The 26,376-nt window shown below is 50.8% G+C and overlaps 2 protein-coding genes across 3 annotated transcripts; one reads left to right on the forward strand and one right to left on the reverse strand.

The window, feature by feature from the left end:
- The first annotated feature begins 14,735 nt into the window (after window positions 1–14,735).
- On the forward strand, window positions 14,736–18,570 carry CCDC200 (coiled-coil domain containing 200). Its single transcript, XM_059149833.1, has 3 exons — window positions 14,736–14,983; window positions 17,528–17,586; window positions 18,367–18,570. Exons 1-3 carry the CDS (start codon window positions 14,813–14,815, stop codon window positions 18,512–18,514), a joined length of 378 nt encoding a protein of 125 aa, XP_059005816.1. The 5' UTR covers window positions 14,736–14,812; the 3' UTR covers window positions 18,515–18,570.
- A 423-nt stretch (window positions 18,571–18,993) lies between these two features.
- Window positions 18,994–26,326, reverse strand: TMEM106A (transmembrane protein 106A). Of its 2 annotated transcripts, none has more exons than XM_059149832.1 (8): window positions 26,215–26,326; window positions 24,739–24,962; window positions 24,168–24,231; window positions 23,395–23,548; window positions 22,726–22,866; window positions 22,568–22,611; window positions 22,021–22,074; window positions 18,994–21,648 (listed from the first exon to the last, which is right to left on the reverse strand). In XM_059149832.1, the coding sequence occupies exons 2-8, from the start codon at window positions 24,944–24,946 to the stop codon at window positions 21,528–21,530; spliced, it is 786 nt and encodes a 261-aa protein (XP_059005815.1). In that variant the 5' UTR covers window positions 24,947–24,962; window positions 26,215–26,326; the 3' UTR covers window positions 18,994–21,527. The 2 variants fall into 2 exon arrangements, with proteins under 2 accessions (XP_059005815.1, XP_059005814.1); XM_059149831.1 differs by having other exon boundaries at window positions 25,768–26,279.
- Window positions 26,327–26,376: the final 50 nt, after the last annotated feature.

Raw genomic sequence — 26,376 nt, forward strand, 5'->3', positions numbered from 1 at the left:
TAACATCTCTGTTGATATTAGTGAAAACACTTTCAATGGCTTCCTTCCATTTTATGGTTTGGTTATTCTTTGTCATAAAAAAAGACACCCATCCCATACACTGGGGCAGGGCAGGGCATAGGGTTTGTTCCCTCATCTCTGGTTTCCCCAGGCCTCTACACTCACATGGCCCCTGTCTACGTCTCCCTTTACCTAGTCCCACCTGTCCTTCCTCAGTTCCATCAGGTGCCCTCCTTAATGTCCATCACCCAGTTTCCCCATCCTCCCACCCTCTTCCCTTAACCACACATGGTTCTTTTGATCTTTCAAAGGTCCCAAAGAAAAGGTGTTACTTATTGTTGGGTTCATGGTCAAAGGAGAGAGACTGATTATTTCGCGCCAGTTTGAGAATCAAACTTACCGGCCAGGGCCGTCTCTTGCAAAGAGGCAACGACCCTCTGCCTTACAGACTAGCTTTTAAGGGCAAAGGCCGTGTGGCTGGGCCTGGCCACACACAGGTGGCCAATGAGACGGTAACACAGAGAAAGCTGCACAATCCTGCTAGGTCACACACAAGTGACCAATTGAATTACAATTTACCGTATAGTAGATATTTGAACTAGCTTATCACCTTGGTCACAATGGGGGCCCAAAAGGCACCCAAAGGGCGGGGCCCATTCTCCTTGGTAGCTAGGAGACAGTATGCGCCCCCACTGATTGGATACCTCCACCTGGCCTGACCCACCCTGGTATTTGGGCTTTGTTACCTGCTGCTGGTTTCTGGGACTTGTTTTTAAGTAAGGTCCCTGACCGGTTGGGGGTCAGGATCAGGATGGAGCTGCTCTGGCTAAATATGCCCTTACTCTTGTTAGGAACAGACTGATGCAAAGTGAAAGTCAAGCAAAGCTTTATTTCGCGCCAAGCATCAAAAATCAAACCGACTGGTAGGGACCGTCTCTTATGAAGAGAAGATGACGACGACCCCGACAAGGCTGCTCCGGATAAGACCGCTGCCCACGAGGCCACTCCCCGGACAGGGCCGCTCCCCAGAATGAGGCTGCTCCGATGAGGCCGCTCCCAAGAAGAGGCCACTCCGGACGAGGCTGCTCCCAGGACGAGGCCGCTCACCAGACAGGGCCGCTCCCCAGAATGATGCCACTCGGCGAGCCCGCTCGAGGTGGGGCGGGGGCCCGGTGGTAGCGAGGCTGCTCGCTGTGGCCAGGCTGCTGGCCATGGCACTGCTGCCTACGGCTACAATGACCAGGATGACCACAACGCTCCCGACAACCATGATGACCATGACGCTCGTACTCTCCTGAAGACTACCCTAATGGCTATTCTAACGGCTATCCTAACAGCTATTCTAACTGCTATTCTAACTCCTCCCACTACTCTCCCCCAGCCGCGCCCCCCGCCCCCCCCCCCAGTCTCACAGACTAACCCTTATAGAGGCGATTGAGCCCAGCCCACACACAGGTGGCCAATGGGATTTCACTCAATCAGTGCGCACCCCAGTGATTGGATGTCTCCATCCAGCCTGGCCCGCCCCTATATCCGGGGTTTACAAGTAAGTTCCTCTGGCTAACTAGGCCCTTACATTACACTTATGATATTATACATCTGAAGAAATTGAAGCTGAGAAGGCCCAGCTCCCAACTTCTTCAGCTTCCTCTTCCTCTTCCCACAGAATTGAGGGGACCCTTACTCCTGGCTGGGGGCTTTACATCTTGGTGATTGGAGGGTCCTTATTCCCAACCACACTGTGAGGAAAGTGGATCCCCATTTAACAGATGAGAAAAATGAGAATGTAAGGGCCTATTTAGCCAGAGCAGCCCCACCTTGATTGAACAGCCATTTTGTTGTTTATGCAGTAAAACTTACACTGACCCTGCCCGCCCCCCAGGGGAACTTACTTAAAAGCAAGCAGTGGGGGGGGGCACCTGGGTGGCTCAGTGGGTTAATCATCTGCCTTCAGCTCAGGTCATGATCTCAGGGTCCTGGGATCGAGCCCACATTGGGCTCTCTGCTCGGCAAGGGGCCTGCTTCCTCCTCTCTGCCTGTGTCTCTGCCTACTTGTGATCTCTGTCTGTCAAATAAATAAATAAAATCTTAAAAAAAAAAAAAAAAAAAAAAAAGCAAGCCCGGGACACCAGTCCCAGGTAACAAAGCCCAAATACAAGGGTGGGTCAGGTCAGGTGGAGATAACAGAACGGGCGGAAGGCAGGGATGAGTCGAGTCAGGTGGAGACATCCAATCAGTAAAGCGCTCATACTCTCTCCCTAGCTAACAAGGAGTATGGGCCCCGCCTTTTGGGCGCCAATTCTGACTAAGGTGATAGGCTAGTTCAAATAGCTACTATGGGGTAAATTGTAATTCAATTGGCCACCCGTGTGTGACCTAGAATGGCTGTGCAGCTTTCGCTGTGTGTTACAATCTCATTCGCCAACTGTGTGTCGCCAGGCCCAACCACATGGCCTTTGCTCTCTAAAAGTTAGTCTGTGAGGCAGGGAGGGGTTGCCCTCTCTGTAAGAGGCGGCCCTGATGGGTCTGTTTGACGGTCGGTTTGATTTTTTTTTTTTAAGATTATTTATTTATTTGGCAGAGATCACAAGTAGGCAGAGAGACAGGCACAGAGAGAGGAAGGGAAGCAGGCTCTCTGCTGAGTAGGAAGCCCGATGCAGGGCTCGATCCCAGGACCCTGGGATCATGACCTGAGCCGAAGGCAGAGGCTTTAACCCACTGAGCCACCCAGGCACCCTGGTCAGTTTGATTTTTGATGCTTGGCATGAAATAAAGCTTTGCTTGACCTTCGCTTTGTATCAGTCTTGCTCTTTTTTTTTTTTTTTAAAGATTTTATTTATTTATTTGACAGAGAGAGATCACAAGTAGATGGAGAGGCAGGTAGAGAGAGAGAGAGAGAGAGGGAAGCAGGCTCCCTGCTGAGCAGAGAGCCCGATGCGGGACTCGATCCCAGGAACCCGAGATCCCGACCCGAGCCAAAGGCAGCGGCCCAACCCACTGAGCCACCCAGGCGCCCCCAGTCTTGCTCCTTTGACCATGGACCCATTATTGGGGGACCCAACAAGAAAACTGAGCTTCAGAAGAGATTCGAACTACCTAGATTTGGAGACAGCCTCGGGTGTGTGGTGGGCTGATTTAAAAAGCTGGAAAACTGGCTGCTGAGGGCAGAATGTTGGGAGCCTGGCCCCGTGTTCCACGCTCAAATTGGGGGCAACAGGGGGTCTCAGTCAGGGTTTTCCACTCAGGTTGTGATCTCAGGGTCGTGATTTATTTATTTATTTTTAAAGATTTTATTTATTTATTTGCCAGAGAGAGAGAGAGAGCATGAGCACAGTCAGGCAGAGTGGCAGCAGAGGCAGCAGAGGCGGAGGGAGAAGCAGGCTCCCCGCCGAGTAAGGAGCCCGATATGGGACTCGATCCCAAGACACTGGGATCATGACCTGAGCCGAAGGCAGCCACTTAACCAACTGAGCCACCCAGGCGTCCCTCAGGGTCGTGATTTAGATCCCCATAGCTGGCTCCGTGCTTAGTGAAGAGTCTGCTTAAGTTTCTCTCTCCCTCTGCCCCCCCCCCCACAAATAAATAATTTTTAAAAAATCTTTTTTAAAAAAGGGGGGGGTGTGCCTGGGTGGCTCAGTGGGTTGGGCCTCTGCCTTCGGCTCAGGTCATGGTCCCAGGGTCCAGGGATTGAGCTCTGTGTCGGACTATCTGTTCAGCGGGGAGCTTGTTTTCCCCTCTCTCTCTGCCTCCCGCTCTGCCTACGTGTGATCTATCTGTCAAAAAATATAGGTAAATAAATAAATCTTTAAAAATTTTTGTTATTTGTTAGAGAAAGGAAGAGCACAAGCAGGGGGAGCTGCAGGCAGAAGGAGAGGCAGGTTCCCCACTGAGCAGGGAGCCCGATGCGGGACTCCATCCCAGGACCCTGGGATCATGACCTGAGCCAAAGGCAGATGCTTAACTGACTGAGCTACCCAGGGAGCCCAGAGCTTAACTTTCTTTAAGTCAATTTAATAGAGATCTTTTACAAATTAATTTTTGCAGTATCACCAGGAGGTGGAAAATACCACATGTCTATCTCACACACACACACGCACACACATACAGAAAAATATAAGACCTTGTAGCTTGCATTTAAAAATTCCTGCCATGGGGGTGCCTGGCTGGCTCAGTTGGTAGAGCATGGGACTGGATCTTGGGGTCTATTTTTTCAAGTCCCAGGTTGGGCATAGTGTTTACTTTTAAAATGTTGAGCTGGGCAGATAAAAAATTACTGCTGATGAAGTTTTGGACTACAGGTGAAGTTCAGTGGGGTGGAGTCCAGACCTGACAAACAAGAAAGAATTCTTACATCTTGGTGCAAAATGGTGGTTTATTAAAGGATCGGACAGGACCTGTGGGCAAAAAGAGCTGCTTCCCCTGGGTTGTGAATGGTGACTGATTTTATACTATGGGCTTGGGGGAGGTAAGGAGAAAGGGAGGTTTTAAGAAAGAAATTTCATATGTTAGAAAGATTCCGGGGTGCCTGGGTGGCTCAGTGTGTTAAGGCCTCTGCCTTAGGCTCAGGTCATGATCCCAGGGTTCTGGGATGGAGCCTTGCCTAGGGCTCTCTGCTCAGCGGGGAGCCTGCTTCCTCCTCTCTCTCTCTCTCTCTCTCTCTGCCTGCCTTTCTGCCTGCTTGTGATTTCTGTCTGTCAAATAAATAAATAAAATCTTAAAAAAGAAAAAAAAAAAAAGATTCCCAGGGTACTGGAGGCCTTGCCATTGTCAAGTTAAGGTTGTTTTCTCTCTAGCAAGGCTTTACCAGGAAGCTAGTTGGGAACTTCCTGGAGGAACATTTCACTCTGCCTGCTTCAAGTATCTGTCAATGGGCTGCAGGGTATAAGGACATTTAATTGTATGTACATTTCCGGGGCGCTTGGGTGGCTCAGTGGGTTGAGCCGCTGCCTTCGGCTCAGGTCGTGATCCCGGGGTCCTGGGATCGAGCCCCGCATCGGGCTCTCTGCTCAGCAGGGAGCCTGCTTCCTCCTCTCTCTCTGCCTGCCTCTCTGCCTGCTTGTGATCTCTCTCTGTCAAATAAATAAATAAAATCTTTAAAAAAAAAAAAAAAAATTGTATGTACATTTCCTTCTGGCAGCTAGGCCATTGATAGAAATGCTTTGTTCTTGTAAGTTACTAAGATATTAGTAAACTGAGGGAGACTCAGGTCTTGCAGGATTGTGATCTCTACAAGTTAAGGGTCTGTTTTTCCTTTAGGGCAGCCAGGAGTGCATGAGGAATGTCACAGATATCCCATGGTGGGGTGGGAGGAGGGGGAGGCGGGGGTTATGGGTGCCAACTTCTGCTTTGTCCCCAACTTGCCTTCTGTTCCCTCATCACTGCCATGAATTAGGTACAATAACACAAAACTCACAACTTACAAAAGTCAGATCAGAGATCAGAGTTGTTTTTCTGATAAATGGAAGAAGTTAAGCTTACTGCTCAGACGACTAGGACTTTTTCTATTAGTATATTTGGGGACGACATTGAGGATGTCAAGTTCAAAATAAGCTTTCCTCCTTTTTTCTTTTGATAAGAATTACCTCCCTGAAGTTTGTGGATCAGAAAGAAGGTCTGCTCTGGTAGAACGTTTACATCTCAAAAGTAGAGAGGGAAGGGACGCCTGGGTGGCTCAGTTGGCTAAGCAGCTGCCTTCGGCTCAGGTCATGATCCCAGCATCCTGGGATCGAGTCCCACATCGGGCTCCTTGCTCAGCAGGGAGCCTGCTTCTCCCTCTGCCTCTGTCTGCCATTCTGTCTGCCTGTGCTCGCTCTCTCCCCTCCCCCCTCTGATAAATAAATAAAATCTTAAAAAAAAAAAAAAAAAAAAAAAAAGTAGAGAGGGAAAAAAATGCAAGTTCCTACATACCCTTTAAGATAAATCTGGACTCTGGGGGTGCCTGGATGGCTCAGTGGGTTAAAGCCTCTGCCTTCAGCTCAGGTCATGATCCCAGGGTCCTGGGATTGAGCCCCTCATTGGGCTCTCTGCTCCACGGGGAGCCTGCTTCCTCCTCTCTCTCTGTCGGCCTCTCTACTTGTGATCTCTCTCTGTCAAATAAATAAATAAAAATCTTAAAAAAAAAATAAATCTGGACTCTGAATAACAATTCTGGAGACATCTGGAGCCATCCAGAAACTAGCCTGTAAAGACTAGATTTGTAGAGCAAAGAAAGCTATCTTTAATTCCTGAAAGAACAGGATGGCCACCTAAATGATTATCAACTCTTGAAAGTTTTTTTCTTCTGTCTGGGTACATTTAGCTTATGGGAGAAGGTCTTTTATTTATTTATTTATTTATTTATTTATTTATTTATTTTTTAAAGATTTATTTATTTGTCAGAGAGAGCGAGCGAGAGCGAGCACAGGCAGACACAGTGGAAGGCAGAGTCAGAGGGAGAAGCAGGCTCCCTGCGGAGCAAGGAGCCCGATGTGGGACTCGATCCCAGGACGCTGGGATCATGACCTCAGCCGAAGGCAGCTGCTTAACCAACTGAGCCACCCAGGCGTCCCTATTTATTTATTTTTAAGATTTTATTTATTTGGCAGAAATCACAAGTAGGCAGAGAGGCAGGCAGAGAGAGAGGAAGGGAAGCAGGCTCCCTGCTGAGCAGAAAGCCTGACAAGGGACTTGATCCCAAGACCCTGGGATCATGACCTGAGCTGAAGGCAGAGGCTTTAACCCACTGAGGCACCCAGGCACCCAAGGGGAGAAGGTCTTAAAAAAATCCTATCAGGGGGCGCCTGGGTGGCTCAGTGGGTTAAGCTGCTGCCTTCAGCTCAGGTCAGGATCTCAGGGTCCTGGGATCGAGTCCCGCATCGGGCTCTCTGCTCAGCAGGGAGCCTGCTTCCCTTCCTCTCTCTCTGCCTGCCTCTCCGTCTACTTGTGATTTCTCTCTGTCAAATAAATAAATAAAATCTTTAAAAAAAAAATCCTATCAGGCTTTGAATATTGGCTTCCAAGGTGGTCAAATTTCTGATCATAGTATTATAATATTGTTGGGCTGGCAGGAAGGGCTACTAAAGATGGCGAAAGTTCCTGCCACAAGACCTGAGCTCGGACAGGAGAACAAAGGCCCAAGCAGGAGTCTGAGACCCCCGCCCTGGGCTCCTGTGGACCAATGGGAATCCGATGAGCGGCGGGATATCCAAATAAGGGAAACTTGCCAAAAGACCCCTGAGCTTTCCCCAAGACCCCTTAAAAGCCCCCTCCTCCCTGCCTTGGGTGCGACTTCCGCCACTCTGCTTTCCATAGTCGCAGAACCTCGCCCGAGGGTGCCCACCTCCTCCCGGCGCAACTTTCCTGGCTCCCCTTCTCCTGAGCCCTGAAACTTCGCTGGAGAGCGTTGTTTTTTTTTTTTTTTTTTTAAAGATTTTATTTATTTATTTGACAGAGAGAAATCACAAGTAGATGGAGAGGCAGGCAGAGAGACAGAGAGGGAAGCAGGCTCTCCGATGAGCAGAGAGCCCGATGCGGGACTCGATCCCAGACCATGACCTGAGCCGAAGGCAGCAGCTCAACCCACTGAGCCACCCAGGCGCCCCCTGGAGAGCGTTTTTAATAAATCTTGCCTTGCACCCACTTTGCCTGGTGTTGTGTTTATCTCGCTGGAAAAAACTTTTCAAATATCCTTTCAAATATCTTGTCACACTTCAGTGTGGACAAGCAATAAATATTTCAGACTGTACGGCACAACCCTATTTAATTTACTTTTCCCTTAGCTGTTTAAAGGAGTAATGTGGCAGTTTATAGAGAATCTCTCAGAATCCCATCAACTTTGGGGGGATTCATGAGGGGGCCCTCCTCCCAGGGTATATGTGCGGGCATTTGAGTTGATGTTACATAATTTGTAAAGGACCTTCGAGGACAATCTCTTCCACTATCCCAGTTGATTACCACTGAGGTATCACTCTTTGGGCCTGTGTTTGGATGGTGGAGCCCTAGAAGGGTGCCATATGGGAAGATAAGGGGTTATTTTGCATGCCTGGCCTTGGAGTTGTTCAACTGTAAAGTGAATAGCATGGTGGGCCTTGATTTTCAGTCTTGTTCCAAAGTTCTTTCAAAGTGCTCAGTTACGGTCATGAGTTTCTGCAGACTGGGGCCCTCCCATGATATATTCTGCCTTTTTAGCAATCCGCTAATCTCAGGAGATAAGACACTTACAAACAGGGCGGCTAGAGCAGGTGGAGTGACCTTAGGAAGAGAGCTTCCAAACCCGCTTTCAAGTCAGACACCGTTTCCTCTTCCTTTTGTTCACATATTTGCTGTGGTTTTAAGGTTTTATATTTTTAAGTAATCTCTACACCCAACATGGGGCTCAAACCTACAACCCCAAGATCAAGAGTCCGTTGCTGCACTGACTGAGCCAGCCATGTGCTGCTCCTTGCATATTTGAATAATAGACCCATCTGCGCAAACAGGGAAGACTCTAGCAGTGGCTTGTCAAAGATCAGTTGCTATTTTGCTGCTGCCCCTCGGAACAATTTGTTACTTAAACTGTAACCCCTGGAGGATTTTACTAGTTGTCAAGCACATTTAGATATGGCCTTAAAAAATACTGATACTGACAACAGGTCTTTGGGGAGAAGGACGATGTACCACCGTGAAGCTGGGCAGCTGGGAATGCCCGGCTCGCTCAGGGCGGAATGCCGCCCCTTCACCGAAGCCGGGCAGCCGGGAACGCCTGGCCCGCCCAGGGCGGAGCGCTGCCTGCTTCAGGGAAGCCGAGCACCCGGGAATGCCCAGTCAGCTCAGGGTGGAACGAAAACCGCCTGCTTCCCTTTTCCCGATATCGCTCCTTTCCCTTCCCAAAAGTGCTCGTTGTTAGTTAGATGAGTCCTTTGAATGTGCTTGTTTAACTGAAAACTCGATCTCCTCCTTGCTTACCTGCAAAACAGGATTAACGTTTGACCTTCATTGGTCCTTCTGTTGGCTATTGTTTCTATCTAATAAAAGTGAGACTGTGGAGTTGCTTGAGGCAGCAGGCCTTTTCGACTGTTGTCCCCTGCTCGCAGTCTTTTGCGGCTGACTTGTTTGTGCCTAATTCTTCTCTCGTCGCCCAACTGGAAGCGGCACTATTTTGCAAGTTTTTCTATCTATGAGAACATATTGAAGATTGAGGACCTTGAATACCATCCTTGGGGTTTTGCTATTTTGCTTCCTGCTTCCATTCTTGGCCTTTACTGGGGTCTACGAACAAGTACATAAGTGATAAGTACCTGGCAGCCCAGGCCCATAGGCTCCAATAATAATAAAATTTTTCAAAAAACTTGTGGGCGGGTGGGGGGGGGTTCGGTTCTAGGCTTAGGAAATTCTTTAACTATGACCCTAAGTTTAGCCTTTGAAAGGAGTGACAGATGCTAAAGAGGACTTTCATTTCATTTTTATTTATTTATTTTTATTTATTTGAGAGAGAGAGATCAGGTGCACAAGTGGGGTGGGGGGCAGGGTCAGAGGGAGAGGATCTCAGGCAAAAATCCCACTGAGTACAGAGCCAGGGTGGACCCTGAGATCATGACCTGAGACTAACCAACTGAGCCACCCAGGCACCCTGAAAAGTTTCTTTCTTTCTTTCTTTCTATCTTTCTTTCTTTATTTGACAGACAGAGATCACAAATAGACACAGAGGCAGGCAGAGAGAGGGAGAAGCAGGCTCCCCGCTGAGAAGGGATCATGATGTGGGGGGCTCGATCCCAGGACCCTGAGGTCATGACCTGAGCCGAAGGCGGCCGCTTAACAGACTGAGCCACCCAGGCATCCCAATCATGTGCTCTTTTGCCCTGTACCTTGCTTTTTTTTTTTTTTTTTTTAATACCCTGTACCTTGTTGCACAAAAATCTCCTTGGGGTTTGTGGGTGATCTAGCGTCCATCTAACCTGTTTCATGACCAACTTATCTCAATGCGGGAGCCTTTTATTTTATTTTTAAAAGATTTTAAGTCATCTCTGCATCCAACGTGGGGCTCGAACTCACAACCCCGAGATCAAGAGTTGCGTGCTCCATCTACTAAGCCAGCCAGGTGCCCTCCAATGGCTTTTAAATTCTCGACCCATGCTTTCTGTCTCCGGCACTTCTGGCTTCCAAGATTCCCGTTACCAGGAGCTTTTACTTATTGGACCCAGTTCAGTTTAGGTTGGACCCAGTCCGACTCCAGCTGGTAACCATCAGCAGTTCCCAGTGTGGCATCTGGGGACTGGGGAAAGGACTGAACCAGCAGACCTGGAGAATGGGGACTGCGGACTGATTCTAACCGGGGAATTGCAGCTGTCACCACGCGGTTCCCAGATGTTGTTCCCGGAATCTGGGACAAAACCAAGGACAAAGGTTTCCGATCAAATAAGGATCTGTGCGAAGTCAATTAGGTCAGGGCTTGATGCAAAGAGAACAGAGTTCAGACTTAGAACTTACCCATGGCCCTCAGAACCGGCCAGAAAGAGAAAGCACCAGCTTCATGGGGTACCACACCTGTTTCTCATCCCCAAATGCTGTCAGAAGTTTGCTTGGATGCTGTCCCTGCCACTAAATGTGTTAAAAAAAAAAAAAAATCAACGGGATAAATTTGGAAAATAAATGTGGTCTTATTTACTGATTCGTGGGTTAGGTAGCATCCCATCGGGCATGTAGAAAAGGCCTTTGGGGAGCTGTACAAAATGAAAGACTTTTAAAGGCAGAAATGCGGTTGGACAAGGAAGTTATTAGCAAAAGAAAACAATGGGTCGTTTTGGGCAAGGTCCTTTGAACAACTTCCTTTGGGGAGAAATGCTGGACATCTATCATGCAGATTACCTAACTGGTGTGGATCAGAAAATTCCAGATTGACTGGTTAAAAGTCACATTCCTGCAGTTAAGTCTTGATAGGCTGTCCTGGGGGCAAGCAACTCCATTTTGTGCCCTTCCTTCTCCCTTCCTTGTTTATTTACTTAAGTTGTCTTTACACCCAATGTGGGGCTCTAACTCCTGACCCCAAGACAGTGGCAGTGCTCTTGTGACTGAGTGAGCCAGGCATCCCACTTTCTTTGTATTGTCTTCGCTTTTCTCTTTTCTTTCTTTCTTTCTTTCTTCCTTTAACACATGGCTGCACACCTTTTTTTCTTTCTCCCTTCACAAGTGCATAAAATCTCAATAACATCTTTTTTTTTTTAAGATTTTATTTATTTATTTGACAGAGATCACAAGTAGGCAGAGAGGCAGGCAGAGAGAGAGGGGGAAGCAGACTCCCCGCCGAGCAGAGAACCCAATTTTGAGCCGAAGGCAGAGGCTTAACCCACTGAGCTACCCAAGTGCCCCTCAATTGATAACATCTTATATTTATGAGACACTATACAGATGGCCCCCATTTATGACAGTACAACTGACATTTTTTACCGTGGTGTCAAGTGATAGGCATTCAGTATATTGTACATTGAACTTTGAATTTGGGTCTTCCCTCGGACCAGCCATATATGGTATAATTCTCTCTCGTGATGTTGGACCACGGCAGCCACAGCTCCCAGGTAATCACGGGATCTGGAAGGTAAACCATTCTCTACCTGTACAACCCATCCTGTTTCTCGCTTTCAGCACAGCATTCAATCAATTACATGAGACAGTCATCACTTTATTATCAAATGGGCTTTCTACTAGATGATTTTGCCCAACTGTAGACTAATATAAGTGTTCTTGTAACCAGGCTCAAGAAGTTTGCTGCTTGGGGTACATCAAATTGAACACAACCCAAGGAAGTGTTGAAAGCAAAGAGCTTTTTAATTACTTGTTGCAAGTAAGGAGACAGCAGATAGCTTTCCAAGCACTGTCTCTGCGGTGCCTGGCTGGCTCAGTCTGCAATGTGTGAAACTCTTGATCTTGGGAGTCGTGAGTTTGAGTCCAACGTTAGGGATAGTGCTGACTTAAAAAAAAAAAAAAGGTACTATCTCTCCTGGGATCAGTACAGGAAGCTTTATAAAAATCAACTAATTGGGGTGCCTGGTTGGCTCAGTGGGTTAAAGCCTCTGCCTTCGGCTCGGGTCATGGTCCCAGGGTCCTGGGATCGAGCCCCGCATCGGGCTCTCTGCTCTGCGGGGAGCCTGCTTCCTCCTCTCTCTGCCTGCCTCTCTGCTTACTTGTGGTTTCTCTCTGTCAAGTGAATAAATAAAATCTTTAAAAAAAAAAAATCAATTAATTAGGGGGACCTGGGTGGCTCAGTGGGTTAAAGCCTCTGCCTTTGGCTCAGATCATGATCTCAGAGTCCTGGGATCGAGCCCCGTGTTGGACTCTCTGCTTGGCGGGGAGCCTGCTTCCCTCTCTCTCTCTCTGCCTGCCTCTCTGCCTACTCGTGATCTCTACTCCCTGTCGAATAAATAAATAAAATCTTAAAAAAAAAAAAAAAGAGTCTCTTATGGCTTGTTTTCCTCTCTTTTTTCTTTTCTTCCCTCCTGTATGTTCCATATATGAGCAAGATCATATGGTATTTTCTTCCTCTAACTGACATGTCACTTAGCATAATACACTCTAGCCCCACCTACGTCACCATATTTGGCAAGATTTCATTCTTTTTGATGACTGAGTAATCTTCGTGTGTGTGTATGTGTGTGTGTGTTTATCATATCTTCTTTATCCATTCATCAGTTGATGGACATTTGGGCTCTCTCCATAGTTCGACTATTATTGATAACACTGCTATGAACGTCAGGGTGCATATATGCCTTCAAATCTGTATTTTTGTGTGTATCCTTTGGGTAAATGCCTAATCGTGCAATTGTTAAATACCAGGGCAGTTCTATTTTTAACATTGTGGGGAACCTCCATACTGTTCTGCAGAGTGGCTACACCAGTTTGCATTCCTACCAGTGCAAGAGGGTTCCCCTTTTCTCCTCGTGCTCACCGACACCTGTTGCTTCTTGTGTTGTTAATTTCAGCCATCCTGATAGGTGTGAGATGGTATCTCCTCATGTTTTCGATTTGTATTTCCCTGATGCTGAGTGATGTTGAACATCTTTTCATGTGTCTGTTAGCCATCTGGATATCTTTAGAAAAGCGCCTATGCAGGTCTTCTGTCCATTTCTTAACTGCATTATTTGGGGTTTTTTGATGTTGAGTTTGTAGGTTTTTGGATACTAAATCTCTGTTGGATATGTTGTTTGCAAATATCTTCTCCCCTTCTGTACGTTGCCTTTTAGTTTGGTTGACTGTTAGGAAGCTTTTACTCGGTGTATTAGGGGGATGGGGCGGGGACCTCACATAAGCACTTTAGTTGAACTGTGCATGCCTAGCATGTCAGCTTGTTAGTGCATACATGGTATATTTAAAAAAAAAAAAGCAGTGAACTCCACCCATTGGAGGAGATCTTACTATTATAATGAGCTAAAGGGAACTTCAGGACAACTTAGGGAAGCTTCTTCTCAGGTCATCAGCTCCATTCCAGCACAGTGTTTGAAACTGTGGCTGGCTGTGACAGCCTTTTTCACCCATGCCCTTCCCCTGCCCTCAGACCCAAAGCTGGACTCTGGCCCTGCTGCTTCTAGAAAGATTGTTATCTTCGAGAAAGATAGGGCATGTGGGTGTAGGAGGGACCCTAGCAGTCAATAGCCCACTTGGAAGTCTTCCTGGATTGCAGGAAATGACCCCCTCCCCTGGCTCTTCCACCCACAGGGGATGAGAATCAGGTAGGAGAATAACAGATATCAACCTGCCGCCGGATAATTTTCTGCTTTATCTTGTACATTTCTCACCCATTAGTCCACTTGGTTCTGAAGCCAGTCCTGTGAAGGAGGTAACAAGTAATATCCTTCCCATTCTACAGGCAAGGACACTGAGGCCCAGAGAGGTTAAGTGGGGTCTCCAGGGTCAGAAGATGAGGCACACCCTAGGCTTGTGCCCAGCTTTGTAAATCCCCAGGCAAATTAGCCACCCTGCCTTCACAGGGGCTCAGACCCGAGTGAGCGTCCATTGCAGTTTATATTTTCTTTTCTTTCTTTTTTTTTTTTTAAAGATTTTATTTATTGGGCGCCTGGGTGGCTCAGTGGTTTAAGCCGCTACCTTCAGCTCAGGTCATGATCCCAGAGTCCTGGGATGGAGTCCCACATCGGGTTCTCTGCTCAGCAGGGAGCCTGCTTCCTCCTCTCTCTCTCTGCCTGCCTCTCTGCCTACATGTAATCTCTCTGTCAAATAAATAAATAAATAATCTTAAAAAAAAAAAAAAGATTTTATTTATTTATTTGACAGAGAGAGATCACAAGTAGGCAGAGGCAGGCAAAGAAAGAGAGAGGAGGAAGCAGGCTCCCTGCTGAGCAGAGAGCCCGATGCGGGACTCGATCCCAGGACCCTGAGATCATGACCTGAGCCGAAGGCAGTGGCTTAACCCACTGAGCCACCCAGGTGCCCCTGCAGTTTATATTTTCTTAACACTTGTCTCAGGACAGCAGGAGGAAATGGAGGACTGGGGGGTGGTAACTCCAGAGAACTTTGGTGGGGGAGGGTTGGGAGGGTGGGCAGAGGGCCAGATGAGGATACTGGGATCCTGGGAAGGGCAGGAGAAAGAAATCGGAGAGAAAAGCCGGTTGACCTGGAAATTGTCCCTGGGGGTCCATGGAAACTCAAAGCTCCGGTGCAAAGGTGTCTTCTACCTTCACAGGGCCTTGGAGAGAAATGTAGTTCACAGACATTCCCTAGGCAACTTAGGAAGACCACCTCCCTCCTCCCATTGTGAGGCGATTCTGGGTACAGGCAGTGGGGTAGGGTGGGAGGAAACAGAGGCGGTGGGGGCAGTGACCTGGGCTCTGCCTGCCCCCACCCCCTTCTGATGCCTTTGGTCACCCCTACCATCATGGGCAGTGCTTACCACTGGGAGGCTCGGCGTAGGCAGATGGCTTTGGACCGGAGGAGGTGGCTGATGGCCAAGCACCAGCGGCAGCAGCAGGAACAGCAGGAACAGCAGGAACAGGAGGAACAACTGGAATGGCAGGAGCAACAGGTGCAGGAGAGGGTCCGGGTTCATCAGGGTCCTTCCCGGGGTGAGGGCGGGGCTAGAGGGGAGTGGGGAGGGAAGACCGATGTCCAGGAAGCTATTATTTGGTCAATGTACTTTTTAAGATTTTATTTATTTATTTGACAGAGAGAGATCACAAGTAGGCAGGGTGGCAGAGAGGGGGAAGCAGGCTCCCTGCTGAGCAAAGAGCCCGATGCGGGGCTTGATCCCAGGACCCTGGGATCATGACCTGAGCTGAAGGCAGAGGCTTTAACCCACTGAGCCACCCAGGTGCCCCTTTTATTTTTATTTTTAAGGACTTTATTTATTTGACGGGGAGAGAGAGAGAGAACCAACAGGGGAAGTGGCAGACAGAGGGAGAGGAAGAAGCAAGCTCCCTGCCCAGCAGGGACCCTGGGATCATGACCTGAGTGGAAGGCAGACGCTCAATGACTGAGCCACTCTGGCACCCTGGCCTGAGAGATTTTAAGGCTGCCCTGTCCAATAGGGTGGCCGCCAGCCTGTGTGCTGTTGAGCCTTGAGATGGGGCTAGTGAGACTGAGGAACTGAATTTAAAATTGTATAGAGATTTAATTAATTTAAATCTAAATTTAAAAAATACTCTTTATGTATTGGAAAACTTTGAAGTATGTTTAGAACAACTTGGATATGTAAATCTTTTTCAACTGTAAATGAATGAACTCTAAATCTAAAGCAATTATTATTATTATGTTAAGATTTTGTTTATTGGGGCGCCTGGGTGGTTCAGTGGGTTAAGGCCTCTGCCTTCGGCTCGGGTCATGATCCCAGGGTCCTGGGATCGAGCCCCACATCGGGCTCTCTGCTCAGCAGGGAGCCTGCTTCCCCCTCTCTCTGACTGCCTCTCTGCCTACTTGTAATCTCTGTCTGTCAAGTAAATAAATAAAATCTTAAAAAAAAAAGATTTTATTTATTTATTTGACAGAGAGAGGCACGGTGAGAGGTGAGAGAGGAAACACAGGCAGGGGGAGTGTGAGAGGGAGAAGCAGTCTTCCCGCCCCATGCAGAGCTCGATTCCAGGCCCCTGGGATCATGACCTGAGCTGAAGGTAGACGCTTAGCGACTGAGCCACCCCTGTGCCCCTAAAGCAATTATTTTTGATCAAAATGTAGAGTCCAAATTCAGATGTGCTATTAAATATAAAATACATGCTGTATTTTGCAGACTTAGTACAAAAACACAGAATATAAACTATCTCACTCATATTTTCATATTGATTATATGTTTTGGAGGTATTGGGTTAACTAAAATATATTAAAATCAGTTTTACCTGTTTTCTTCCTGCTTTTTTCATGTGGCTACTAGATTTGCAAATTACTTGTTGCTTGCCTTATATTTCTCTTGGACAGTGCTGTTTCAAAGTGTTTGCAAGAACGTATCCTTTATTCTCCCCTTACTGCTCCCAAGGTAGGAGGTAGGTGCCCGGAGACGGCTGTTTCCTGGTCTAGGGGCTGTACCAGGGGGCACTGTCACAGAAGAAACAGGTCTTGGATGTTGTGTGGGTGAAGGGAGATAGCCCAGCCTCCAAGTCCAGGGAACAGAGACTTTCACACCACCTCTGTCTCTCCACTGATCACTTGCCTTGCTCCCTGCAGTGTCTCCGGCAGATGGGTGCCCGGGTAGGGAGGGAGGGGGATGTCACTTGTGGGGGGCTTCTTGCCAGGAACTGAAGAAACTCCAAGAGGAGAAAGGCCAATCTGAGAAAAAAACCCAGTGCCCTCGGGGGTCGCGACAGGAGCAGCAGCCACCACCACCACAGAGGCCACCAGGAGCACAACCACAGCCGCAGGCGCCCCCTGCCCAACCGCAGCCTTGCCGACCGCAGGTCCCGGAGCAGACACAGACTCCACGCGCCGGGCCGTCGCAGCCACCGCAGCCGCCGCAGCAAGGCAACAGAATGCCCAAAGACCCTCTTACTCAGTGCACCTCTGTGCATGTTCTGACCCAAAAGCCAGGTCCCTAGCTTGGCTCAGTAGGGACCCATCAAGCTGGAGGGCAATCCGACTTCAACAGATTCCCAGGAGGAACAAAACCCCCTCAAGGCCCTAGTAAATGAGATGCCTGGGAGGGCAGGTGGTGAGAACTCTCTGCTCCCACCCCCAGCCCTATAACCCAGAGTCCACATCCATCCTCCCACTGTCTCTGACACCCTCTCGGGGCATCCTTGGCTTTTACTTGGGGGCCACTCCCCCTGGGGAAGTTTGCCTCACTCCAGGGGTGCAAAGGAGGCTGCTGACTTTTGCAGGGGGCAGCAGCCCTTCCTCTGAGACGAGGGTGTCAGAGGGAGTGAGGGTGGCCTTAACAAGAGACTTACCCAGCCCTGGCAAGTCTGGAACAGGGAAGGACAGTGCAGGGTTCCCGGTTGTGAATTTTCAGGGTAGGCTCCGATGGGGCCTTCCCCTAGGTGGGGGCTGCCGCCTGGGCCCCAGACACATAGTAGAGTCCGGCTCTGCCGCTTTCCATTTTCAGAAACTGTCAGATGCATGATGTTGTGCTTTCTTTCACCGTCAGGTTTCAATAAGTCATTCCAGTCAAATCCAGATAAATACGCAGAGCACTCACGATTCACGGTGAGACAGTGTGAAAGGCGGGTCGACTCTGGCTGCGTGTGTAAGTGTGTGCGGAATCTAGGGAGGTTTCCTTGGGGGGAGGGGCTTACAGTTATTTGTATTTTATGAAGTCAGTTATGTAAAGCCTTTATATGGCAATTATATGGTCACTGTTGGATGGCCTATTCCTTCATTTGTTGCCATCCCAAAAAATGTGGAGGAGGACCTGTCGCTCAGCACTCGGCAGAAACGGAGGGCTTGAAGAAAGACAGGACGGGGGCCAGAGAAGCAAACCAGAGGGGCTGTTTTAAGTGCCAGCTGGGGCAGAGGCAGCTGGAGCAGGAGGAGGGCAGGACATAAAGTCAGAGATGGGAGTCTCGGGATCGCCACTCCCCGGCTGTGGGATAGCATCTCTGGGCTTCAAGGGCCCGTCCATAAACTGACAGTGGTAACACCACTTCCTTGACAGACGTGTCAGGACCACTGAATGTGGCAACTGAAAGAGAAGGCATCACAAGCCCTTAGCTTTGAGCCTGGCTCAATCCAGGCCTTCAAACCCGGGGGGGTGGTCACCCTTGATGAGGACGTGACACAGTACAAGCTTTGGAAAGATGGTTTCTCTGACACAGGTGCAAAGAACGAGAGAGCCCCATGCTAGCCCTGTTAGGGTGGGTGAGGACTGGGGCACTTCATTTTATATTTATTCCTCTGGCCTCAAAAGGGCCGATACGATGTTCTGGAACAGCAGGCCCAGAAATGGCTAACTAACCCGGTTTGCCTCCCGTCTCTCCCTCTTCTCAGTCGACGAATTACATGCAGCAGTGGTGATCCAGAGACAGATCCTCAACCCCACTGGCCATCAGCAAAAAAACCAGATGACCGCTTTCTCACCCCCTCCCCGCCCCCAGCATCTCCACTCCAAAAGTCACCCCCTCCTGATTCACTGTAGAAGAGGAGGCTAGCTGGGCATAAAATGTGATTTCCTCTTGAAAAGAATCAATAGATTGGTCAGCTCTGTGAGACTGGGAGGAAGTGAGGGGAGAATGAGAACCCGGGAAGGGGATGGAGTGGGTGGGAGAAGGAAGTAGGTGATTCCATGCTTCTGCAGGCAAAGCCAATGGGAGAACTTGGTCTTGACCATCCCAAGTCTATAGCTCCATTGCTGGCTCTTTTTTTTTTTTTTTTTTAAGATTTTTATTTATTTGACAGACAGAGATCACAAGTAGGCAGAGAGGCAGAGAGAGAGAGGAGGAAGCAGGCTCCCTGCAGAGCAGAGAGGCTGTTGCAGGGCTCAATCCCAGGACCCTGGGACCATGACCTGAACCAAAGGCAGAGGCTTTAACCCACTGAGCCACCCAGGTGCCCGGCCTTTTTTTTTTATTTTTTTTAAAGATCATTGCTGGCTCTTCTTTAGCAAGGACAGGTCTATTGGGGGCTTCAAAGCTTTTATTTATTTGAGAGAGAGCGAGAACATGTGTGTGCTCGAGGGAGTGATGGGAGGAGCAGAGGGAGAGGGACAAGCAGACTCCCTTTTCTTTTTTTTAAAGATTTTATTTATTTGACAGAGATCACAAGTAGGCAGAGAGGCAGGCAGAGAGAGAGAGGGGAGGAAGCAGGCTCCCTGCTGAGCACAGAACCCAATTCGGGGCTCGATCCCAGGACCCTGAGACCATGACTTGAGCTGAAGGCAGAGGCTTTAACCCACTGAGCACCCAGGCGCCCTGACAAGCAAACTCCTTGCTGAGCACAGGGCCGGACACAGGGCCCCATCTGGCAACCCTGGCTCAAGCCGAAATCAAGAGTCAAGTCGGATGCTTAACTGACTGAGGCCCCCAGGCACCCCCCTGTTGGGGGCTCTAGGTTTAGGACTCTCACTGGAACCATTACCCCTCCCCACTGGCAGATGCTTACTGAGAAGGAGTAGCAGCATCACACCAGAGCAGGCCTGGAGCTAGACTGGAGGTGGCAGGCAGGGCCCCCCCCGAAGTCCAGTGTAATGCCTGGCCCATAGCGGGCACGGAGCTGTGGCATGGATGACGGGACGCAGGGCTGGAAAGAGCTCAGAGGAAAGGCGGACTGTCCCCTTAAACACAAGACACCTCATCTTGGAAAGGGGACGCAGACTGGCCCACAAAAACCCCACAGGCCTCTTCCTTCCTCCACCTCAGCCCTTCCCGGAAGCAGTCAGCCTTCACCCCGTCACCACTTCCTGAAGCTGACATCCGGGGTCTCTCCCACAGCCTGTCCCCTTTTCCACCTGGCGCTGATGAGGGGATGCCTGGGCCTTTCACGGAAGCCTATACAGGCTGAAGGGGCCCCTCAGTGCAGCATTTCCTGAGGGGAGCGGCTGGGGGACCTGGGGTAGGGCACAGAACAGGAATATTAAAGTACGGAGGGAACTTAAGAGACACGAGCTTGGCACCCACTCAGACACCCAAACAGCTCAGCAGCGTCGCCCAGGTCCAGCTCTCCTCCCAACTCACAGGAGGCTCTTTGTTTACTCTTTAACATTGTGAAGTGTAGTTCATTGAATACAATATAAATCCTTTACATTTAACTGACACTCAACAGAAACTCCAGGCTGGCCTTTCCGGACTTTCGTGCTCCTGCCAGCCTCTTCCTGACTCTACTCAGGCACGAACACGGGGAGACAGGACAACCTCCTTCCTTCCTGTTGTCCCCGCAGCCACCTAGCCAGGTGCCGTCCCCACTGCCTCCTCTCCACCCATCCAACTTGGCATTCAGCTTTCCCCACCACCTAAGTTCATCTCCAGGCCTGAGAGAAACCACAGCTGCCTTTAGCGAGCAATTACCATTCCTGCTCAGTGCCTCCAGCTGGAGCCCAGTGGGAGCCCGAGTTAGCTGGGACTGTGCTTCTTCATCTGAGTGACAGCAAAGAGAGGTTAGGACCAGGCCCTCCTGCTGTGCGGTTCCAGCCTGCCCATGCCCGAAGGAAAGCAGAGGCCTCTGGGAGCAGAGGATGGGCCTTGGAGCTAAGCCGGGGAGGCCCTAGAGCCCAGCAGCTTGTGGCCGAATCCTGACAGCTTGACCTCTGCAAGCTATCGCAGAGTGGCAGCGGGGGACATCAGCTGACTGACCGGGGTCCAGGGTTGTGGGCCGACCACCAGCCAGAAGCCTAACTTCAATAAATGCCTTCCCAAGTGACTCTGGCTTCATCTGCTTTTTTTTTTTCCTGGAGAGACGGAGGGGGTGCCAGATGCCTCCCTCTCCTCCCCTACTATGTTTGCTCCTGCTGTGATGGGAATAATAAAACAATTTTCTGGCGAGCAGCTTTAGCCAGAGAAAAGCTCTGTCTTCCTAGGAAGGGGGCAGCCTTTAACCGGGGAGGCCAGGGAGCTGCAGGCCCTTAGCCAACCTTGCCATCGGGGCACAAGTTCCCAGGAGAGAAATCGACCAGCCCCACCCCTTTGTCACGTGACCAAAGCCAGAAGGAAGGAGACCGCACGGACATCCCTCAAGTCACCCTCCCATCACTGGGTGGGGAACCTGAAAAAGATCCATGTTTTAAAAGCCAGATAAAATTAAAGATTTCTCCCTTCAGGCAGGAGGAAGGCCAGCCCCAGAGGAGCGAGGCAACCAAGGTTCTCAGCACAGAGAGCAAATGCCACTCTGGACAGCTCAAGGCTGTCTCAGGTCAGATTCTTCTCAAGACAGACACAGGGGAAAGCCTGGCTGGCTCCTAGAAGAACTAGACTTTTCTGGTGGAAGTCAGAGGACGTGAGTGACGTGCATCTGTGCATATATGTGTGTGTGTGTGTGTGTGTGTGTGTAAAGTTAATTTCCACATAGAGCTTCCTGTGGTTGAGGGGGTGTGTGTGTGGTGGAGGGAGGTAGAATAAAGCAGAGCTTTTCCTTTGGCAAAGTCACTGTAGTCCTTCCTTGGGTTCTGGGAGATACAGCCCAGGCTGGCAGGGGCCTGGAGTGTGGGACCAGCAGGCAGGTCACGGCGGATGAGGGACCAGCAAGTGGGGCACTGAGGAATTTCCCCGGCAGTCCACGTACTCATAGTTCTGGAAGACTAGCTGCTCTGAATGGCTCAGGTAGGAACAGGTCAGGGTGCCCCTGGAGAGGAAGCAGGCTTTGTTGCTGTGTCTGGTGGTGGAGGGGCAGGGAGAGAAGAGGAAGCTCTGGCCCTGCTCTGCTGTCTGGGGTGGGGGGATCCCTCAAACAACCCCCCTTCCTTCTGCTCCCTGCTCTGCCAACACACCTGGGACAGCCGTCCCACCTGTGATCCAGATAGCTCGGTGGCTGGCACACCAAGGGCTTATAAGCAAGGCGGGGTCTAGGGAATGGGCGGGGGGATCTGCCTTCCCAAGAGCCAGCAAAGATCATGGAGTTAGCTTTGGAGAGCCTCTCCCACAAGGTGAGCAGAGCGCAGCTCTGCTGGGGTCAGAAGGAGGCGAGGGGGACACTCGGGCTCTAAGCCCTACTTACTGGATGTGCAAAAGCACGTGGTGGACTTTGATTTTCATCCAGGAACAGATTTTGCTGAGAGAGAAAGAACACGTGACCATGTTTCACACTGAGCAGCCCGGCAGCTTGGAGGAGACCTGCAGGTCGGTTCCAGGCTCCGGGCCTCTTTTCCATCAGGGGCCCCAAATGCCATGCCCACTCTTTCTCCCTCTAAGGTGAGCACATCACCCTTGTTGCAATGTCATTCCTCCAAGCCCCGTAGGCTTGGCCCAGGTGTGTGCTAGCTCCTCCCTCAGCAGAAAACAAGACATTTATGCTTCTTAGTGATTTAGGCTGAAGAGTCCAAGGTCACCTATTTTAAGAATTAACTAAATTCTGGCCTGTTTTCATTCCAACCTAAGTCCAAACAGGCAGAGGGATGGGGACCCTGAATCCCTTGCAGATTGCAATCTTGGCCACGAGAGTGAAGGCCAAATGCTGGCTGCAGAGAAGGAAATCTGGTAGGGATGAAGACTGGGTTTCCAACCAGGGACAGAGGCTAAGGGAGAAGAGACCAAGGGATACTTACTATGTGTTTTCATCCCAGATTTTGTTGGCCACTGCATAAAACATCTGTCAACCAAATGGGCACAAGGTGAACCCCAACCCCAGCTGCCCCTTCTGATCCCCACATGTGTCCACAACCCTGTGGGTAGGGCTGGCCCCGGGACGGGGCTGGGGGGTTACCTGTTCACTGGCCAAAGGACCGATGTGGAGGAGGAGGCTATTGGTGACCTGCCCCACCACGAGGGACAGGTGCAGAACCTCGATGGTCAGCTGGGTCACCGTGATGGGGTAGTAGTTGCTATTGGAGATGTTTAAGATATTCTGAGAGAGGAAGACAAGGGAAAGGGAAGTGGGAAGGTGACCATCCTTGAAAAGGAGAAATCAAGTAGCTTCCTTATCCCTGCCTGGCCCCTTCCCCCTGCCTGACTGAGCCCCACTCCCACTACGGGCCTCAGCTGCCGAAGCCCAGCGTTAGGAGGCCCTTGGCGTGGCTCTTAATGGTGAAGGGGTCACCGTAAGACATGAAGTTGGCCCCAAACCCAGGCTCATCCTGCAAGGCTTCTCTCCGTTCTGTTCCACCCACCCAGAGTGTCTCAGGCATGCCCTCCATACCCTGTGTTTTTTTTCTCTCGCCATGATTCTTCCCCCCTCGGGGTGTACAGTCCTAATTCTGCACGTTCCGCTATGGGGCTCATGGTTGCACCTGCTTCCCCCCAGGCTTCGACACCCTCTGGCTGCCACACAGGACCCCTGGCTACCTGAGCCCGGGATGGCAACACCTGACCAGGACCGCAGAGAAGAGCGGCCGGCAAGGTGGCCTGGGGCTCAGGGGTGCGGGCGCCCACCCACCGTTATGTTGAGATGGATGTCAGCCTCGTCAAAGGCCACCGTGGAGGAGTTGAGGCCCGCGGGCTGCACGGCGATGGACCGGGGAAACAGGAAAAAGACGATAAGGGAGGAGATCACGAGGCAGATGAGGACAGCCAGGAACACGAAAAGCTTCCTGTGGGAAAGAGAGCAGGATCCGGGGTAGAGGAGGGGACAAGTCTGAACGCCACAGAACCTTGGGCAGAGAGGGACACTCCTCTCCCTCGACCACTGAACACCTTGGGAAGAAGGGGCAGGGATTCACGTCCAAGAGACCCATGACAATGAGGGTCACACCCCTGTCCCGCGACACTCGGGGCCGCCTCCGAGGCTGTGCAGTACCTCACAACAGGAAGCAGCTCATTTTCCATCTCAGCCAGAGAGAACAAGCAGGTCTGAGCTGCCACAGAAAGGGAAGCTCACAGGAAAAATAACTTCCCCGTATGAACCGCAGCCTGGGCCATTCGCTCCCTCCTGAAAGACCTCGAAGAGTCAAGATCTTGATCCTCCCTCTTTCCACAAGGGAGCCATGCTTCTTGGAAGCACCGAAGCTCCCAACAGCAGGTGGCCTCAGGTGGCAGCTGCTGTGGCCCAGACTTCTTTTCCAGGAAAAGCCCTGGAAGCAGAGCTAGTATATATGAACTCAGTGAGGCTTCCCATGGAGAAGAATCGCGGCGGGGAGGCAGACTGAGGGAGACAGAGAACAGACCCCAGGGGTGACAGCTTGTGGAGCTAAGGTGAGGAAAGGGGCTTACGTGCGCCTGGGCTTCAGCCTCTGGTCCCCATAGGGGATGAGGGCCACTAGCTGCTTCTCTAGCTCTGTGGAGAGAAAGAAGGTGAGAGAGAGAGAGAGGGCTAAGAAGTGTGCATGACGAATGTTTCCTGTGCCAGCCTCCCAGAAGCAACCCCTTCACCCCACCGAGTGGGGTCAGAAGCATGCCGCCTCTGCCCCAGAGCAGGACTGGGACCGCTGGGCAGATGACAGCAGCTCAATGTTGTCAGCTCCGGAATGGAAGTGAGATTTTCATTACCAAGTGTGAATTTCTGGAAGGCACCGGCAAATGAGAGAAGTCTAGCTTCTCTGAAGAGATCATTTGTAACTTTGTGAATCCTAAGGCACAGTGTTGCTAAAGGAGCAGGGAGGCTGGAGAAGCCTGGGGAGAACCACCAGGGCAGGAGGGGTGGGGTGTCTCTGCAGCCAGTGCAGGGCTAGGGAATATCTCGCTGGCCTCCCTGCAGCTGGGGGACCAAGCCCCAATTCGAGGAGGCTCAGAGGGGCCTGGCCAGCTGGAACCCAGGCTCTTTCCAAAGCCTTGGGCCACTCACCTTTCGGGATCTCCCCGCTGCCCTGACAGGTGGGACAAGTCACAAAGCTGGCACGGGCAGCCCCTTCACAAGGTGCTCGGGAACAGAAAGATTTGCTGCTTCGGGTGCTGAAGTAGTTGGCGGCATTGCTGCCAGTGGCCGGGCTGGGGGGCAGGATCGACCTGTTCTCCTCCCGAGAGCCCAAATGGGAGAATGTCTCACCCATCATTCAGGGGGAGTTTTCACTAAGGAGAAAAGAACAGAATTCACTGCTAAGCTTGTTAGCACGGACACGGGATGTCACTCTGGTTTTGGGTTCTCAAGGTTGGCAAGGAGCACCACCCCAAATTCAGTAAGCTCCGGCCCAAGAAGTTAGGATATGGAAAACCGCAGTTACACGGGATTCTGGGATCAGAAATTTCAGTTTATTTCCTTTCATTACTGCAGGGGAGCTCAATCTGCCTGTAAGAGGGAAGAGAAAAGAAAAGCAGAAGTTATTTCCCTAGAAGGGACTTCCAGAAGTGAATGGCGGAGCACTTTATTTTCTGGGAAAGTTGCTGAGCTGTCAGTTGCTTCAGGGGAAGGAAGTGGACAGGGCTGGCAGGCAGTGGGGGAGGCCGCAGTCCAGAGTCCCTTCACCCTCTGCGACAAGAGGACTCTGAAGAGGTGTCCAGGACACGCGGGCAGAAATGCCTGCGATCTCCCAGCCTGGGAGTGGAAGGCAGGCTTCCATTCCAGAGCCCCGGCAGGTGCTGGCCGAATAGGAAGGCAGGGATTCTTTGCAACAAGGGAAAGGCGGCTAGGCTGGTCACAGGTGTGCCTAAGAACATTAAAAAAGCCCTGCCAGGGAGCAGAAATCTCTTCCTCACTGCTTTCTGTGGGGTAGGAAAGAATGCCTGGGGAAGGGTGGGAGCAATGGTCAGGATCCATCCTACACTAAGGAATGCTAAAGGCTAAAAATCCAGATTTCCCCCCAAAGGGTCAGGAGTAGCAGCAGAATGAGGGCAAGGTGAGCCACACCTTGCTGGGCCAAAATCAAGGGCGCCTCACCTGGTTCAGGTCTGGGATCCAACGCTCCTGTCAGTTAAGAGTGAGATTTCTGGAATGTGTCTTTCAGGAGAAAGGCTTGTAGGGCAGGGCGACCCGAGGGACAACGGGCTGGAGCTGGCCAGGCTACTGGCCCCCTTTCCACTGAGTCTTGGGGGAGCGAATATGCAGCGTTGGAGAGGGGTGGGGAGTAGCGACCTCGGCCTACCCGGAGGAGCTAGGCTGCTTCCAGCCCTACTCCCGGGCTCGGCCAGGGTCCCGAGTGGGAGAGCAGTCGCTCCGCAAAAGCTAGGATTTCACTGATGGAGAATTTCAAGTCCTTCCGGACACCCCGAGGTCGTTAGTCGAGGCTGTTAACCCGCGAGTGCCTACGTGAGGCTAGAGGCACTGAAGGTCCCTCGGCCCTTGCCTCCCAAAGGGAAAGAAAGGAAAATCTGCGGAGCGCCTTACCCCACCCCTGGGCGGCAGCAGGACTTAAACGGCTGCAGGCAGAATCGAAAGTGCGCGAGGCCAGGGCCTCGCCCTCCGCTTTGACTCTGTACGGGGGGAGGCTCCGCCCCAGCTCCTCCAGGCCCGCCCCCTCCCAGAGCTCCCCCGCCCCCCTCCCAGAGG

Source organism: Mustela lutreola, chromosome 15, assembly GCF_030435805.1.
Source record: "Mustela lutreola isolate mMusLut2 chromosome 15, mMusLut2.pri, whole genome shotgun sequence".
NCBI classification, from domain to species: Eukaryota; Metazoa; Chordata; class Mammalia; order Carnivora; family Mustelidae; genus Mustela; species Mustela lutreola.